Source organism: Orycteropus afer, unplaced genomic scaffold, assembly GCF_000298275.1.
Source record: "Orycteropus afer afer isolate SDZICR_OR568_19922 unplaced genomic scaffold, OryAfe1.0 scaffold00016, whole genome shotgun sequence".
In the NCBI taxonomy this organism is placed as follows: Eukaryota; Metazoa; Chordata; class Mammalia; order Tubulidentata; family Orycteropodidae; genus Orycteropus; species Orycteropus afer.
This window is the reverse complement of record NW_006921603.1, coordinates 13,067,427-13,083,020: the sequence shown is the minus strand read 5'-3', so window position 1 is coordinate 13,083,020 and position 15,594 is coordinate 13,067,427. Positions and strand designations below refer to the sequence as shown.

General features: G+C 38.7%; 1 protein-coding gene across 1 annotated transcript in view; it reads left to right on the top strand.

Moving 5' to 3' along the window:
* Positions 1-4,419: 4,419 nt before the first annotated feature.
* DOCK7 (dedicator of cytokinesis 7) overlaps positions 4,420-15,594 on the top strand; it is a 281,812-nt gene continuing 270,637 nt past the window's right edge. Inside the window, exons 1-2 of the mRNA XM_007959115.2 lie at positions 4,420-4,448; positions 4,607-4,712. Coding sequence (XP_007957306.2) covers positions 4,420-4,448; positions 4,607-4,712 — 135 coding nt within the window. The remainder of the gene's footprint in view (positions 4,449-4,606; positions 4,713-15,594) is intronic.

Genomic DNA, 15,594 nt, shown 5'->3' with positions numbered 1-15,594 from the left:
AAAAAAAAAAAAAAAAAAATCAAAGCCAGTCCAATTGCTGTCAAGTTGATTTGAATTCATGGCCACCCCACATGTTGCAGAATAAAACTGTGCTCCATAAAGTTTTCAGTGGTTGTGACCTCTTAGAAGCAGATCACGAGACCTTTCTTCAGAGATGCTTGTGGAACCACCAACCTTTCAGTTGGGAGACAAGTACCAGACCATTTACACTACCCAGGGCTCCTCAAGTCACCTATAAAAACAGTTGTGCTAATTCAGTGTCTGGATCCTTAAAAGTCATGGATGATAAAGTCTTATCTTTGTATTAGATTTTTGTAATTGAGTAGTTGGCACATAACACTGCTTAATACATGCATGTGAAGTGATTGAATGTGAAAGAAAGAAGGAAATACGGAAGGGAGGAAGAAGGGGAAAAGATTACATCTTAAATCTTAAAAAATTTTTGTAAAATGAAGTTATGTTGAAACTCAGGTGGAAATTCTAATGAGGACCAAGATATTCAAGGCTCTGAAATTAGCTTTAGAACACTCCAGAGCAAAACAGTTATTAAGTTGGAACAGACCATTAAGTCTGTATCACTTGATGTGCAGTGGACAATAGGAAGAAAGTAGAGTTTATTTTTTGGAAAGAGTGAAAGAACAGAAAGTAGGTTTTACAAAATAAGGAAGTGGCCCATTGGAGATCACTGAGTAAAGGTTACATATGAACATCAGGAAGATAATTGCACAAAATGGACAGTGGTCTTTATTTTGTGTTCTTGAGTATTCTGGTTACCTAGAGCCACTCTGACAAGAAATATACCACAAATGGGATGGCCTTAACAAATAGGAGTTTATTCTTACAAGTTGGAGGCTTTAAGTCAAAGTTCAAAATGTCAGGCTCCAGGGGCTGGGTGAAAGCCCTTCAACCTTGGGGTCTCTCTCTGCCTCCTGCTTCCGGCCCACTGGAGCTGGAGGCATTTCTTCACTCAGATAGCTGTTGGCTGCTGAGGCTGAGGTCTCAAGGTTGACAAGTAAAAAGGCACAGTCCCGATGTTACCAACCCACACGGCAGGCCATTAACTTAAGTCCACTGTAAGTCCCAAGGTCAGCAGAGCATAGCAGGCTGCTGAGCAACAATATGGCTACATGCAGGGTCCAAGCATGCCAAAGGCTATAAAGACCATACCCAAAGGCTTCTCCTTATATACAGGAAGCAGACCACATACCCAAAGGCAGCTTATCCAGCTGCTCGTGGTAGATCCCACCATGGAGTTGATTGCCAGTCTCCTCATGGGGATTAACTACCACCAGCTGCCCAGCCATTCAGCCAGGCCCAGCCAAGTTGACACACAAACCGAACTACCACATTGAGTTACACTTTTTCCATAGATAAAATACTACTAATATAATGGGGTAGTAATTTAGTTACTAGATTTAGAACTAACTGAATATTTTGCTTTATAGTTTTTTTCAATCTCAGTAATATAGAAATTGAGCTATCAATCCATTAAAATATATGAAATGATTTTGTTTTAGAAATGCTATTTATTTAGGTAAGTTTGAAATACTAGTATGCCTCCAGGGGTCAGTAACCAGATTGAAATCTTGGGACTTTGAAACTCTAATCTTGATTCAAATAAAGATTTATCTGTTGAGTTATGTTATAGTAATGCCTTTATGATTTACTTCATTTGTCAGTAATTTCAGTAATACTGTATGTTATATAAACAAAACCAAACTCAATACTGTTGAGTCAGATCCAATGCATGGTGACCCCTCCTTGGTTTCCAAGGCGGTATCACTACAGATGTAGATTGCCCAACCTTCCTTCTGAGGAGTGGCTGGTAGATTTGAACTACCAGCCTTCTGGTTAGCAGTCAAGTGCTTTAGGCACTATGCCAGCAGACCTCCCGTATATTATATAGGGATTAATATTTACCTGTTTTAAGTGCCATATACTAAGTATTTTTTGGAAAACAAAGATGAATAAAACCAGTGCTTCTGTTTATGTAGAGCATATATGAAACATGGAAAAAATAAGGAAGAAGGAAAATGCAACTTAGGCTATGAAGAATGCTCTAAGAAAAACCAAACTCACTGCCATTGAGTCAATCCCAACTCATAGTGACCCCTGTTGGGTTTCCAAGGTGGTAAATCTTTATGGAAGTAGATTGCCCAGTCTTCTTTCCGCAGAGTAGCTAGTAGGTTTGAACCATCAATCTTCTAGTTAGCAGGCAAATGCCTTAGGCATTATGCCACTCCTTTATGATGAATGCTCTGTGTTAGACTGGATTCTCTAGAGAAACAAAACCAGTAAATCTTAGAGAGAGAAAGGGAAATTTATCTTAGGAAAATGGTTCACACACTTACAGAAGCTGGCAAGTCCAAAATTCTTGCATTAGACGTCAAACTGGAGGCTTTTCCTGACTCACGCAGCTGCAGGGGCTGAGGAGCTCAGGGTTGACAGGCAGTATACTGGCTGTTGACTCCAATGAATGACAAATCCAAAATCTCCAGGCTGAATGGTGGATTGTTCGCTCACAGACAGTTGTAGGCAGAATCCCGATCCACAGAAGAGAGTCTCTTTTCCCAGGATGTCCATAAATATACTGGAAGCAGGCCACACCTCAAGGGAAACTCCCTTTCAGTGGATTGGCTGCTCAGAACATATATATCTGATCCCATCATTGGAACAACCCACATCACAAATGCTTAAACCACACAGAACTGTGGTTCAGCCACGTTGACACACAGCTCCAACTATCACATGCTCTAAGAGCTCTAAAGAGGGGTTGGTGATGGTGGTATTATTTTTAGCTGTTGTGAGTTAAGAAGTTTGTACGGTACAGTGAGGTGAAATGAAAAACGGGCTCAAACAGGGGTGTTGGTCTCAGTAAATAATGACATTTACTCAGTGATGAGATCACATGCTTTATTTCCTTACACAGTGATTAGGATGAAGATGAATTGGGCAAGATTTATCATGAAGTGGTGTTCTAGTTACCTAGTGCTGCTCTGATAGGAATATACCACAGATGGGATGGCTTGAACAAACAGGAGTTTATTCTCTTACAGTTTGAAGGCATTAAGTCTGAGTTCAAAGTGCCAGGCTCTAGGGGCTGGGTGAAAGCCCTTCAACCTTGGGCTTCAGCTCCGCCACCTCCTTCTGGCCCATAGGAGCTAGAGTCTTTTCTTCACTTAGACAGCAACTGGCTGCTGAGGCTGACAAGCCCAAGGTTGACAAGCAAAAAGGCACAGTCCTGATGTTACCAAACCACACAGCAGGCCATTAACTCAAGTCCATTGAAAGTCCCAAGGTGGGCAGAGGATGGCAGGCTGCTGAACGACACAGCTACACACAGGGTTCAAGCATGCCATGAGCTAGAGACCAGTCCCACAGCTTACATACAGGCAGCAGACCACATACCCAAAGCAGCTACTTAGCTGCTCCAATAGATTCCACCATGGAATAAATTACTAATCTCCCCATGGGGAATAACTACATTCAGATGCCCAGCCACTCAACCAGGCTCAGCCAAGCTGACACACAAACTTAACCACCACAGTTGGTCTCCTTCAGACCCTCACCCCAGGGTGAGTTGACACAGGAAACCTGCTCTACACACTATGTCCCCAAGATACATTGTGAACAAAAGACAAAGGTTGTGTGCCTCAGGGTACATGGGAAAACAGAAGGGAGGTAAGAGGAAGGGGCCTTTGTTCAGCTGTTCCTGGTCTCACCATCCTGTTACCAAGAAGGTGTCATTGTTCAAAGTCAAATAGCATAACAATTCTGTGACCATGGTCTGTGGTCAGAAGAAACATTCTCTCTCTTCTGGCTGCAGTATTAATTTTGTGAGCTTGCATCCCCTGGGATACATACTTAGTGTACAATTAAGTAGTTATGAAAACATTGCTAGCAGAGCTCATGCTGAGACTCATAAGATTCTCTTGGAATTTGAATCTTAACCAATAAAACTAGTTAAGACCAGGATTGGTAGATGTGAGACAGAAACAGCATTTTAGGAAGTCATTTATGTTTGTTGACAGGAATTTGGGAAAGGATATATAACACTGGAAAGGTAGATTAGCGTCTGATTCTGGAAAGCCAGAGTATAAGGACATTTTTCATTAGTTAAGGAAAAATAGGAAATAGTTTTCTAGGTCATGAATGAGGAACTAATAGTATTAAAAAGTAAAAAAGAATGATTTCTTCCTTATTCCTATCATATGTTGATTTGTTTATAAAGTATGAAATTAATATATTAAAATTTATATATTTTAAAGATATACATTTTATATATATATAAATTTTACTATGTGCATTTTTATATTGTTTACAGCTCTGTTATAGGCCGAAGTATATTCTCTGAAATGCCATATAAAAAAAAAGCTATATTTAAGTTGGCTGTCACTTTTGTACATTAGGATTATAAAGATGTTCTACTGTAATTTTAAGCTTAGAAAGCATGTAGTAAACTATTTTGAGTTCATAGCTTTAGTTGATGTGCTGGAATTTTATTGTTCTTTAAATGAAACTTTAATATACTTAGCTTCCCCCACTATAAACTAGTTTGTATTTTTTTTTTTTTTTTTTAATAATGCATTTCCTTTCTTTGTTGTAGAACTGTGGCAGCTGAAGTTAGGAAACAGATCTCTGGACAGTATAGTGGTTCTCCCCAACTGCTCAAAAACCTGAACATTGTCGGCAATATATCCCATCACACCACAGTAAGTAATATATTTAAAATATGGTATCTTAGTTTCTTAGAGCTGCTGTAAAAGAAATACTGCAAGTGGATGGATGGCTTTAAAGAACAGAGTTTATTTTCTCACGGTATAGAAGACTATTATTATTATGTGCCATCGAATTGGACCTGACTTATAGTGATCCCTCCTTGGGTTTCCGAGGCGGTATCACTATGGAAGTAGATTGCCCCATCTTCCTTCCGAGGAGTGGCTGGTGGATTTGAACCGCCAGCCTTCTGGTTAGCAGTCAAGTGCCTTAGGCACTATGCTACCAGGGCTCCTGTATAGAAGACTGTTGTTGTTTGCCGTCGAGTCGGCCCCGACTCATAGTGACCCCTCCTTGGGTTTCCGAGGCAATATCACTACGGAAGTAGGATTGCCCAACCTTCCTTCCGAGGAGTGGCTGGTGGGTTTGAACCGCCAGCCTTCTGGTTAGCAGTCAAGTGCTTTTAGCCACTATGCTACCAGAGCTCCTGTATAGAAGACTAGAAGTACAAATTCAGAATGTGACTTTCCAGGAGATCCTTTTTTGGCTAGCTCCTAAAACTAAACCAAACCCACTGCAGTTGAGTTGATTCCAAATATAGCGACTTTAATGTCTAGCTCCTAAAACACCCAAAACCAGACCCACTGCCGTTGAGCTGATTCCCACTCCTAGTGACCCCATTGGGTTTCTGAGGCAGTAAGTCTTTACTGAAGTTGATTGCTCTGTCTTCCTTTTATGGGGTGCATGGTGGGTTTGAACCTTCAGCCTTCTGTTTAGCAGTCAAATACCTCGTAGGCATTACACCACCAAAACCAAAACACCAAACTCAATGCCTCCGTGTCGATTCTGACTCATAGTGACCCCCACTGGGTTTCTGAGGCTGTCAATATTTATGGAAGTAGATTGCCTGGTCTTCCTTCCATGGAGTGGCTGGTGAATTTGAACTGCCAACCTTCTGTTTAGGAGTCAAATCCCTCAGGCACTGTGCTGCCAGAGCTCCTTATATCTAGCCAGCAGTGAGTTTGGTTTTTGGTTTTAGTAGCTGTAAATCATTAGAGTTCCTGGGCTTATAGATTTATTTATTTCTGTTTTCATTAGTTAGGTTCTGTCTTCCCCTGTTTATGATGATTGACTCTGTGCCTAATCTGCTCTTTTTTATATCTCAAAAGTGATTACATTTAACATACCCTATACTGATGAACTTATTAACATAACAAAGAAAACTCTAGTCCCAAATGGTATTGTTGTTGTTGTTGTTAGGTGCCATCCACTGGGCTCTGACTCATAGCGACCCTTTGTACAGCAGAACGAAACACTACTTGGTCCTGCGCCAGCCTCACAATTCTTGCTATACCTGAACCCATTGTTGCAGCCACTGTGTTGATCCATCTTGTTGAGGGCTTTCCCCTTTTTCATTGACACTCCACTTTACCAAGCATGATATCCTTCTCCAGGGAATGGTCCCTTCTGACAACATGACCAAAGTAGGTGAGATGAAGGCTGGCCATTTTCGCTTCCAAGGAGTGTTCTAGCTGTGCTTCTTCAGGACAGATTAGTTCGTTCTTTTGGTAGTCCATGGTGGTTTCAGTATTCTTAGCCAGCACCTCAACTCACAAGTATCAGCTTTTCGTTGGTCTTCCTTGTTCATTGTCTGGCTCTCGTGTGCATATGAGGCTATTGAAAATACCATGGCTTGGATTAAGTACACCTTAGTCTTCAACAAGATATCTTTGCTCTTCAGTACTTGAAAGAGGTCTTTTGCAGCAGATTTGCCCAGTGCAATACGTCGTCTGATGTCTTGATTGCTGCTTCCGTTGGTGTTGATTATAATACCAAGTAACATGACATCTTTAACAACTTCAGTCTTTTCTCCATTTATTGTGATGCTGTTTATTGGTCTAGTTGTGAGGATTTTCGTTTTCTTTATGTTGACATGTAATCCATATGCAAACTGAAGTCTTCAGCCTTCATCAGTAAGTACTTCAAGCCATGCTCACTTTTAGCATGTACAATTGTGTCATCTGCATATTGCAGGTTGTTAATGAGTATTCCTCCAATCCTGATGCCACATTTTTCTTCATTTGTCCAGTTTCTTACATTATTTGCTCAGCATAGAGATTGAGTAAGTATCGTGAAAGGATACAACCCTGACACACTCCCTTCCTGATTTTAAACCATGAAGTATCCCCTTTTTATGTTTGAACAACGGCCTCCTGGTGTATGTACAGATTCCTGAAGAGCACAATCAACTGTTTTGGAATTCTCATTCTTCTCAATGTTATCTGTAATTCATTATGATCCATGTAATTGAATGCTTTTCCATAGTCAATAAAACACAAGTAAACATCTTTCTAGTATTCTTTGCTTTCAGCCAAGCTCCATCTGACATCAGCAATGATATCCCTCGTTTCACATCCTCTTCTGAATCCAGCTTTCATTTCTGGAAGTTCTCTGTCAGTATATTGCTGCACCTGTTTTTGAATTATCTTCAGCAAGATTTTACTTGCATTATTTTTACATTTTTACTTACATTATTTTTAATGATATTGTTTGATAATTTCCACATTCTGTGGGATCAGCTTTCTCTGGAATGGGTACATATATGGATCTCTTCCAATCAGCTGGCCAGGTAGTTGTCTTCTAAATCTCTTGGCGTAGCTGATTGAGTGTTTCCAGTGTTGCATTTGTTTGTTGAAACATCTCAATGGGTTGTCCGTCGATTCCTGAAGCCTTGTTTTTTGCCAATTCCTTCAGTGCAATTTCGACTTCTTCCTTCAGTGCCATTGATTCTTGATCACATGCCACCTCCTGAAATGCATGAACATTGACCAATTCTTTTTGGTACAGTGACTCTGTGAATTCCTCCCACTTTGTTTTGGTGCTTCCTACATCATTCAATATATTGCCCGTAGAATCTCAGTATTGCAGCCAGAGGCTTAATTTTTTTCTTCAGTTCTTTCAACTTGAGAAATGCTAAGCATGTTCTTCCCTTTTGGTTTTCTAACTCCAGGTCTTTGTACATTTCATTATAATAATTGAGTAGTTCTTCTTGAGTGCCCTTTGAAATGTTCTGTTCAACTCTTTTATCTTGTCATTTCTTCATTTCCTTTAGCTACTCTCCATTGAAAGGCAAGGTTTAGAGCCTCTTCTGACATCCATTTTGGTCTTTTCTTCTATTCTTGTCTTCTTAATGACCTTTTCCTTTCTTCATGGATGATGTTCTTAATGTCATCTCACAACCAGAATCCTCTGGTTTTTGGTCATTGGTGTTTAAAGCATCAACATATTTTTTGGGGGATACAATTCTTTTTATAAATAATGGTATGTTTTTATTAATTATTGCTAGTATTTTGTTGAGAGTTTTTGCATCTGTATTCATAGCAATATTAGTGTTTTGGTTTCTTGTGACATCTTTATCTGGTTTTGGCAACAGGGTAATGCTGGCCTTGTAAAATGTATAGGGAGAATTTTCCCTCTTCATTTTTTTTTTTTGGAAGAGTTTATCAGGATTATTGTTTATTTTTCTTAAAGTGTTTGGTAGCATCCATTAGTGAAGGGAGCTTTTCTTTTTCTGGAGATTTCTGATTGCTAATTTACTCTCTTTTCTATATAGGGTTATTGAGATTTTCTATTTCTTTTTGAGTTAGTTTTGGTAATTTATGTGTTTCTAGCATTTGTCCATTTATCCAGTCCATTTATCTAGATTAACTAAAATGGTGGCATACATAATTTGTTGTTCATAGTGTTATGTTATAATCCTTTTAATTTCTGTAAGGTCTTTAGTAATGTCCTTAATTTCATTTCTGATTTTAGTTGTGTCTTCTATCTGTTTTTAATCAGTCTAGTGAAAGATTTTTAAATTTTGCTTATCTTTTCAAAGAGCTAGCTTTTGGTTTTTATTGATTTTCTGTTTATTTTATTTCTATATTATTTCCTTACTCCCGTTGACCTTAGGTTTAGTTTGCCCTTCTTTTTCTAGTATTTTTAAGATGTAAAGTTAGGTAGTTGATTTGAGATCTTATTTATCATTGTAATCCTCTAGCCACTCCACGTGAAAATTATGTGACAATCTGCTTCCGTAAAGATTTACAGCCTTGAAAACCTTATGGGGCAGTTCTATTCTGTCCTGTAAGGTTGCTATGAGTCAGAATCAACTTGATGGTAATGGGTTTTGGAATTTATCAATGTGAGTGTTTATACCTATGAATTTCCCTCTGAAAACTTCTTTTACTGTATCATGTAAGGTTTTGTATGCTGTGTTTTCATTTTATTCCTCTCAAAAGTATTTTCTAATTACTCCAGTGATTTCTTCCTTGACCCATTGATTGTTTCAGTGTATGTCTGGTTTCCATGAATTTGTGAGTTTTCCAGTTTTTGTTCGATGCTAATTTTTAGCTTTATTCCATGTGGTTAGAGAAGATAATTTGTTTCATTTCAATCTTTTAAACTCTATTGAGAGTCATTTTATGGCCTAACATGTGATCTATCCTGGAGTATGTTCCATTTGGACTTATGAAGAATGTATATTCTCTTGTTGGGTAGAGTGTTCTGTATGTCTGTTAGTTCTAGTTTATAGTGTTCTTCCAAGTCCTCTGGTTCCTTCTGTTTAGATGTTCTATCCATTATTGAAAGTGTGTATTGAAGCCTCCACTATTATTATTAAACTGTCTAATTCTTCCTTCAGTTTTGTCAGTGTTTGTTTCATACATTTTGAGGCTGTCTTCTTTGGTGAATATATGTTTATAATTGTTATCTTTTCTTAAGTTGACTCTTTTATCAGTATAAAATGTTGTCTTTTGTGTCTTGTAACAATTTTTGACTTAAAATCTCTTTTGACTGGTGTTATATAGCCTCCTTAGCTCTTTTTTGCTTATTATTTGCATATATAGGCAGTTCCTGGCTTGCAAATGTCTGATATATGGACATCTCCTCCTTGTCCTTCACTGTTAGGTGAATTTGTTCTCACTTTGAAACTATTGAACCAACCCCTAGTTACAAATTCTTTATCACAATCACTTCATTTGTTTAATGTGTAACTTTTAACTCATTGTAAAGCTTTGAGCCTTTTTTTGCACAAAAGGCTAAATAAGTTTATGCACCTCTTTTAACTTGCCTACAAATTCCACAAAGACTGAAAGACATAGTTGGGAATGGATCTTGTTTGTATCCCAGGGACTGCCTGTAATATCTTTTTCTACCATTTCACTTTTAACCTATTTGGGCCTTAATGGGCTGATGTGGATCTCTTGTAAGCAGCATGTAATTGGATCACTTTTTTTTTTAAAACCTATTGTGCAATCTCTGACTTTTAGTTGGTGAAGTTAATCAACTTAACATTTATGAAGTATTTACTGATACTGAGGAATTTACTTTTGACATTGTGCTATTTACTTTATGTCATATCTTTTGTTCCTTCAATACTGATTTCTTTTGGATTTGATTGATTTTTTTCTAGTGTACTATTTTGGCTCCCTCTTGATATCTTTTGCAGTGTACTTCTGTAAAGATTTACAGCCTTGGAAACTGTGTGAGGAAATTACTTTGTCCTATAGGGTCTGTGAGTCAGAATCAACTCAATGGCAATGGGTTTTGGTTTATTTTTAGTTATTTTCTTAGTGGTTACCATGGATATTACAGTTAGTATCTTAAATTTATAAAAATTTAGTTTGATTGATAACAAATTAGCTCCAATGGTATAAATTAACTACTCCTAACCAACACTGCCTCCCCTAGTTTATGTTCTTGTTTTCACAAATTACATTTTTATACATTATATGCTTGTTGATACAGATTTGTAGTTTTTGTTTAGGCATTTGTCCTTCATGTCATAAAGGAAACAAAAAGAGAAGTTACATGTCACAAATGCAATAACAGCAGCTTTTATTTTTACCTATATCAGTACCTTTATCAGTGATCTTTATTTCTTTGTATGGCTTCAAATTACCATCTAAGTGTCCTTTTGTTTCATTCAGCCTAAAGGATTCCCTTTAGCATTTCTTGTAGGACAAGTCTACTAGTGATGATGTCTTTTAACTTTTATTTACCTGGGAATGTTTTAATTTCTCCTTCATTTTTAAAGGGCAGTTTTAGAGGATACAGAATTTTGTCAGCAGTTTCTTTCAGCATTCACTGGCATTCCATTCCTTCTGGCCTCCGTGGTTTCTGAGAAATCAGGTGTTAATTTTACTGAGAATCCTTTGTATGTGACTAATTGCTGCTCTTGCTGCTTTCAGGATTCTCTTTGTCTTTGTTTGCTTTTTGACTGTTCAATTAAAATGTGTCTTGTTGTGGATCTCTGAGTTTATCCTGCTTGGAGTTTATTGAGTTTCTTGGGAATATAAATTTGTGTCTTTTATGCTCCCATTAGCAATGTATGAGCAGTTGATGCCATAGAATGTGAAAATTATCAAACAATATTATTGATATCGCATGCAAGTAAAATCTTCCTGAAGATAATTCAAAAATGGTTGCAACAGTATATTGACAGAGGACTTCCAGAAATGCAAGCTGGATTCAGAAGAGGATGTGGAACAAGGGATATCATAACTAATGTCAGATGGAGTTTGGCTCAAAGCAAAGAATACCAGAAAGATGTTTACTTGTGTTTTCTTGACTATGCAAAGACATTCAATTGTGTGGATCATAACAAATTGTAGATAGCATTGAGAAGAATGGAAGTTCCAGAACACTTAATTGTACTCACGAGGAACCCGTACATAGACCAGGAGGCTGTCGTTTGAACAGAACAAGGGGATACGGCATGGTTTAAAATCAGGAAGGGAGTGCATCAGGGTCTTATCCTTTCACCATACTTATTGAATCTGTATGCTGAGCAAATAATCAGAGAAGCTGGGCTGTATGAAGAAGAACATGGCATCAGAATTGGAGAAAGACTCATTAACAACCTGCGATATGCAGATGACACAATTTTGCTTGCTGAAAGTGAGGATGACTTCAAGTACTTACTGATGAAGATTAAAGACTACAGTCTGCAGTATGGATTACATCTCAATATGAAGAAAACAAAAAACCTCACAACTGGATCAATAAGCAGCATCACGATAGATGGAGAAAAGATTGAAATTGTCAAAGACTTTATATTACCTTGTTCTACAGTCATGCCAATGGAAACAATAGTCAAGACATAAAAAGATTTGCAGTGGGCAAATCTGTCACAAAAGACCTCTTTCAAGTGCTGATGAGTAAAGATATTTTCTTGAAGACTAATACGTGCCTTAACCAATCCATGGTATTTTCAGTTGCCTCCTATGCATGTGAGAGCTGGGCAATGAATAAGGAAGACCGAAGAAGAGTTGATGCATTTGAGTTGTGGTATTGGAGAAGAAGGCTGAAAGTACCATGGACTGCCAGAAGAGCTAACAAATCTGTCCTGAAAGAAGTGTAAGTGGAATGCTCCTTGGAAGTGAGGATGGCCAGACTTTGTCTCACCTACTTTGGTCATGTTGTCAGAAGTGACCATTCTCTGGAGAAGGATGTCATACTTGGTAGAGTGGAGGGTCAATGAAAGAGGGGAGGGCCCTCACCAAGATAGGTTGTCATGGTGGTTGCAGCAATGGGCTCAGGTATAGTAGGGATTGTGAGGCTGGCACAGGACCAGGCAGTATTTCGTTCTGTTGTACATAAGGTCGCTGTGAGTTGGAGACGACTCGACGGCACATGCCAACAACAACAGCAGTGTATGAGAGCTCTTCTTATTCCACATGCTTGCCAATATCTGATGACAGTATTTTGTTTTAGCTATTCTGTTGAGTTTGGGTTCCTTCTTTAACCCTTAGCAACTACTAATCTGTTCTTCAATTTTATAGTTTTGTTATTTCAAGAATGTTATATGAGTAGAATTAATACAGTGCATAACCTTTTTTATTGTTTTTTTTCCACCCAGAACAATTCTATGAGGATTCATCTAAGTTGTTACTTCTACTTGTAGTTTATTCTTTCTGTTACCGAGTATTCAATGGTATGACTGTAACACAGTATGTTGAAATATTTACTCATTGAAAGACATCTAGGTAAGTTTTAGTTTTTGACTGTTATGAATAAAGGGAGACCAGGAAGGAAGCAAGCCAGTGCGGTGGGCCTGGAGCAGCTGAGGGAGAACTAGAAGGAAGCAAGCCGGGGTGGCAGGTTTGGGGCTGCTAAGGGAGACCAGGTAGGAAAGTAAGCTGGGGCAGCAGGTTTGGGACAGCTGAGGGAGACCAGGAAAGAAGTGAGCTGGGGTGGTGGGATTGCGGTGGTTGAGGGAGACCAGGAAGTGGACAGGTGTGGAACAGCTAAAGGAGACAAACTTGTCTGTCATTTTGTTGTACTGTGGTGACTTGAGTGTTGCTGTGATGCTGGAGGCTATGCCACTGGTATTTCAAATGCCAGCAAGACTACCAGTGGTGGGCAGGTTTGAGCAGAGCTTCCAGAGTAAGACAGGTTTGCAAAAACAGAGAAGCTATCCAGTTCTCAAAGAATTGGCCAGTGAAAACCTTATGAATAGCAGTGAAAAACTGTCTGATATATTACTGGAACATTTTATGAATAGCCCTGAAATGTTGTCAGATACAGTGGCTGAAGATGAGCCCCTCAGGTCAGAAGGCACGCAAAATATGACTGGGTAAGAGATGCCTCCTCAGAGTAGAGCCTTCCTCAATGATATGGATAGAGTAAAGCTTTCAGGACCTCCAGTTGCTTATGCGGCGTGACTCAAGATGAAAATAAACAGCTGCAAACATCCATTAATAATCAGAACCCGGAATGTACAAAGTATGAATCTAGGAAAATTAGAAGTTGTCAAAAATGAAATGGAATCCATAAAGATTGATATTCTAGTGAGCTGAAGTGGACTGGTTTTATCCATGTTGAATCAGGTAATCATATGATTTACTATGCTATATTAATGACAAATTGAAGAGGAATGGGATGGCATTCATCATCATAAAGAATGTATCAAGATCTGTCCTGAAGTACAGTGCTGTCAATGATTGGATAATATCCGTGTGCCTACAAGGAAGATCAGTTAATACTACTATTATTCAGATTTACACACCAACCACCCAAGCCAAAGATGAGGAAATTGAAGATATTTTACCAACTTCTGTGGTCTAAAATTGATCGAACATGTAATCAAGATGTGTTCATTATCACTGGTGATTGGAATGCAAAAGTTGGAAACAAAGAAGGATCACTGGTAGGTGGAAAATATGGCTTTGGTGATAGAAATAACACTGGAGATCTCGTGATAGAATTTTGCAGGACCAACAACTTACTCATTGCAAATACCTTTTTCAACAACACAAACGGTGGCTATACACATGGACTTCACCAGCTGGAGCACAGGAATCAGACTAACTACATCTGTGGCAAGTGGCGATGCAGAAGCTCAATCTCTTTGCCAAAATAAGGCCAGGAGCTGATTGTGGAAGCATAAACTGCTCATAGGTAAGTTCAGGTTGAAGCTGAGGAAAATTAAAAGAAGTCCATGAGAGCCAAATATGACCTTGATTATATCCCTCCTGAATTTAGAGATCATCTAAAGAATAGATTTGATGCATTGAACACGAATGACCAAAACCGAGAGAAACTGTGGGCTGACATCAAGTACATCATCCATGAAGAAAGCAAAAGGTCATTAAAAAGACAGGAAAGGTAGAAAAGACCAAAATGGATGTCAACAGAGACTCTGAAAGTTGCCCTTGAGTGAAGAGTAGCTAAAGCAAATGGAAGAAATGACAAGATAAAAGAGCTGAACAGAAGATTTCAAAGAGCAGCTGGAGAAGATGAAGTCAATGATTATAATGAAATGTGCAGAGATCTGGAGTTAGAAAACCAAAAGGGAAGAACATGCTTGGCATTTCTCAAGCTGAAAGAACTGATGAAAAAATATAAGTCTCAAGTGGCAATACTGAAAGATTCTATGGGCAATATAGTGAATGATATAGGAAACATTAAAAGAAGATGGAAGGAATACAGAGAGTCACTGTACCAAAAAGAATTGGTCTATATTCATCTATTTCAGGAAGTGGCATATGATCAAGAACCAATGACACTGAAGGAAGAAGTGGAAGCTGCGCTGAAGGAACTAGCAAAAAACAAGGCTCCAAGAATTGATGGACTACCCATTGAAATGTTTTAACAAACAGATGCTACACTGGAATCACTCAGTTGGCTATGCCAAGAGATTTGGAAGACAGATAGCCTGCCAACTGACTGGAAGAGATCCATATTTGTACCCATTCCAGAGAAAGGTAAGCCCATAGAATGTGGAAATTATCAAACAACATCATTAATATCACACACAACTAAAATATTACTGAAGATAATTGATAAATAGTTGTTGTTGTTGGGTGCCATTGAGTCGTTTCCAACTCATAGCAACCTTATGCACAGCAGAATGAAACACTGCCCAGTTCTGTGCCAGCCTCATGATCTTTGCTATACCTGAGCCCACCATTGCAGCCACTGTGTTTATCCATCTCATTGAGGGCTTTCCCCTTCTTTGTTGACCCTCCACTTTACCAAGCATGAAAATCCTTCTTCAGGGAATGGTTCCTTCTGACAACATGAACAAAGTAGGTGAGACCAAGTCTGGCCATTCTCCCTTCCGAGGAACATTCTGCCTGCACTTCCTCCAGGACAGATTTGTTATTCCTTTTAGCAATCCATGGTACTCTTAGCATTTTTTTCCAACACTGCAACTCAAAAGCATCAACTCTTCTTCGGTCTTTCTTATTCCTTGTGCAGGTTTACATGCATAAGTTTGTTGTTTTTATTAGGTGCTGTTGAGTCATTTCTGACTCATAGTGACCTCATGCACAGCAGAACGAAACACTGCCCGATCCCGCGCCAGCTCCATGATCCCTGCTATACTTGAGC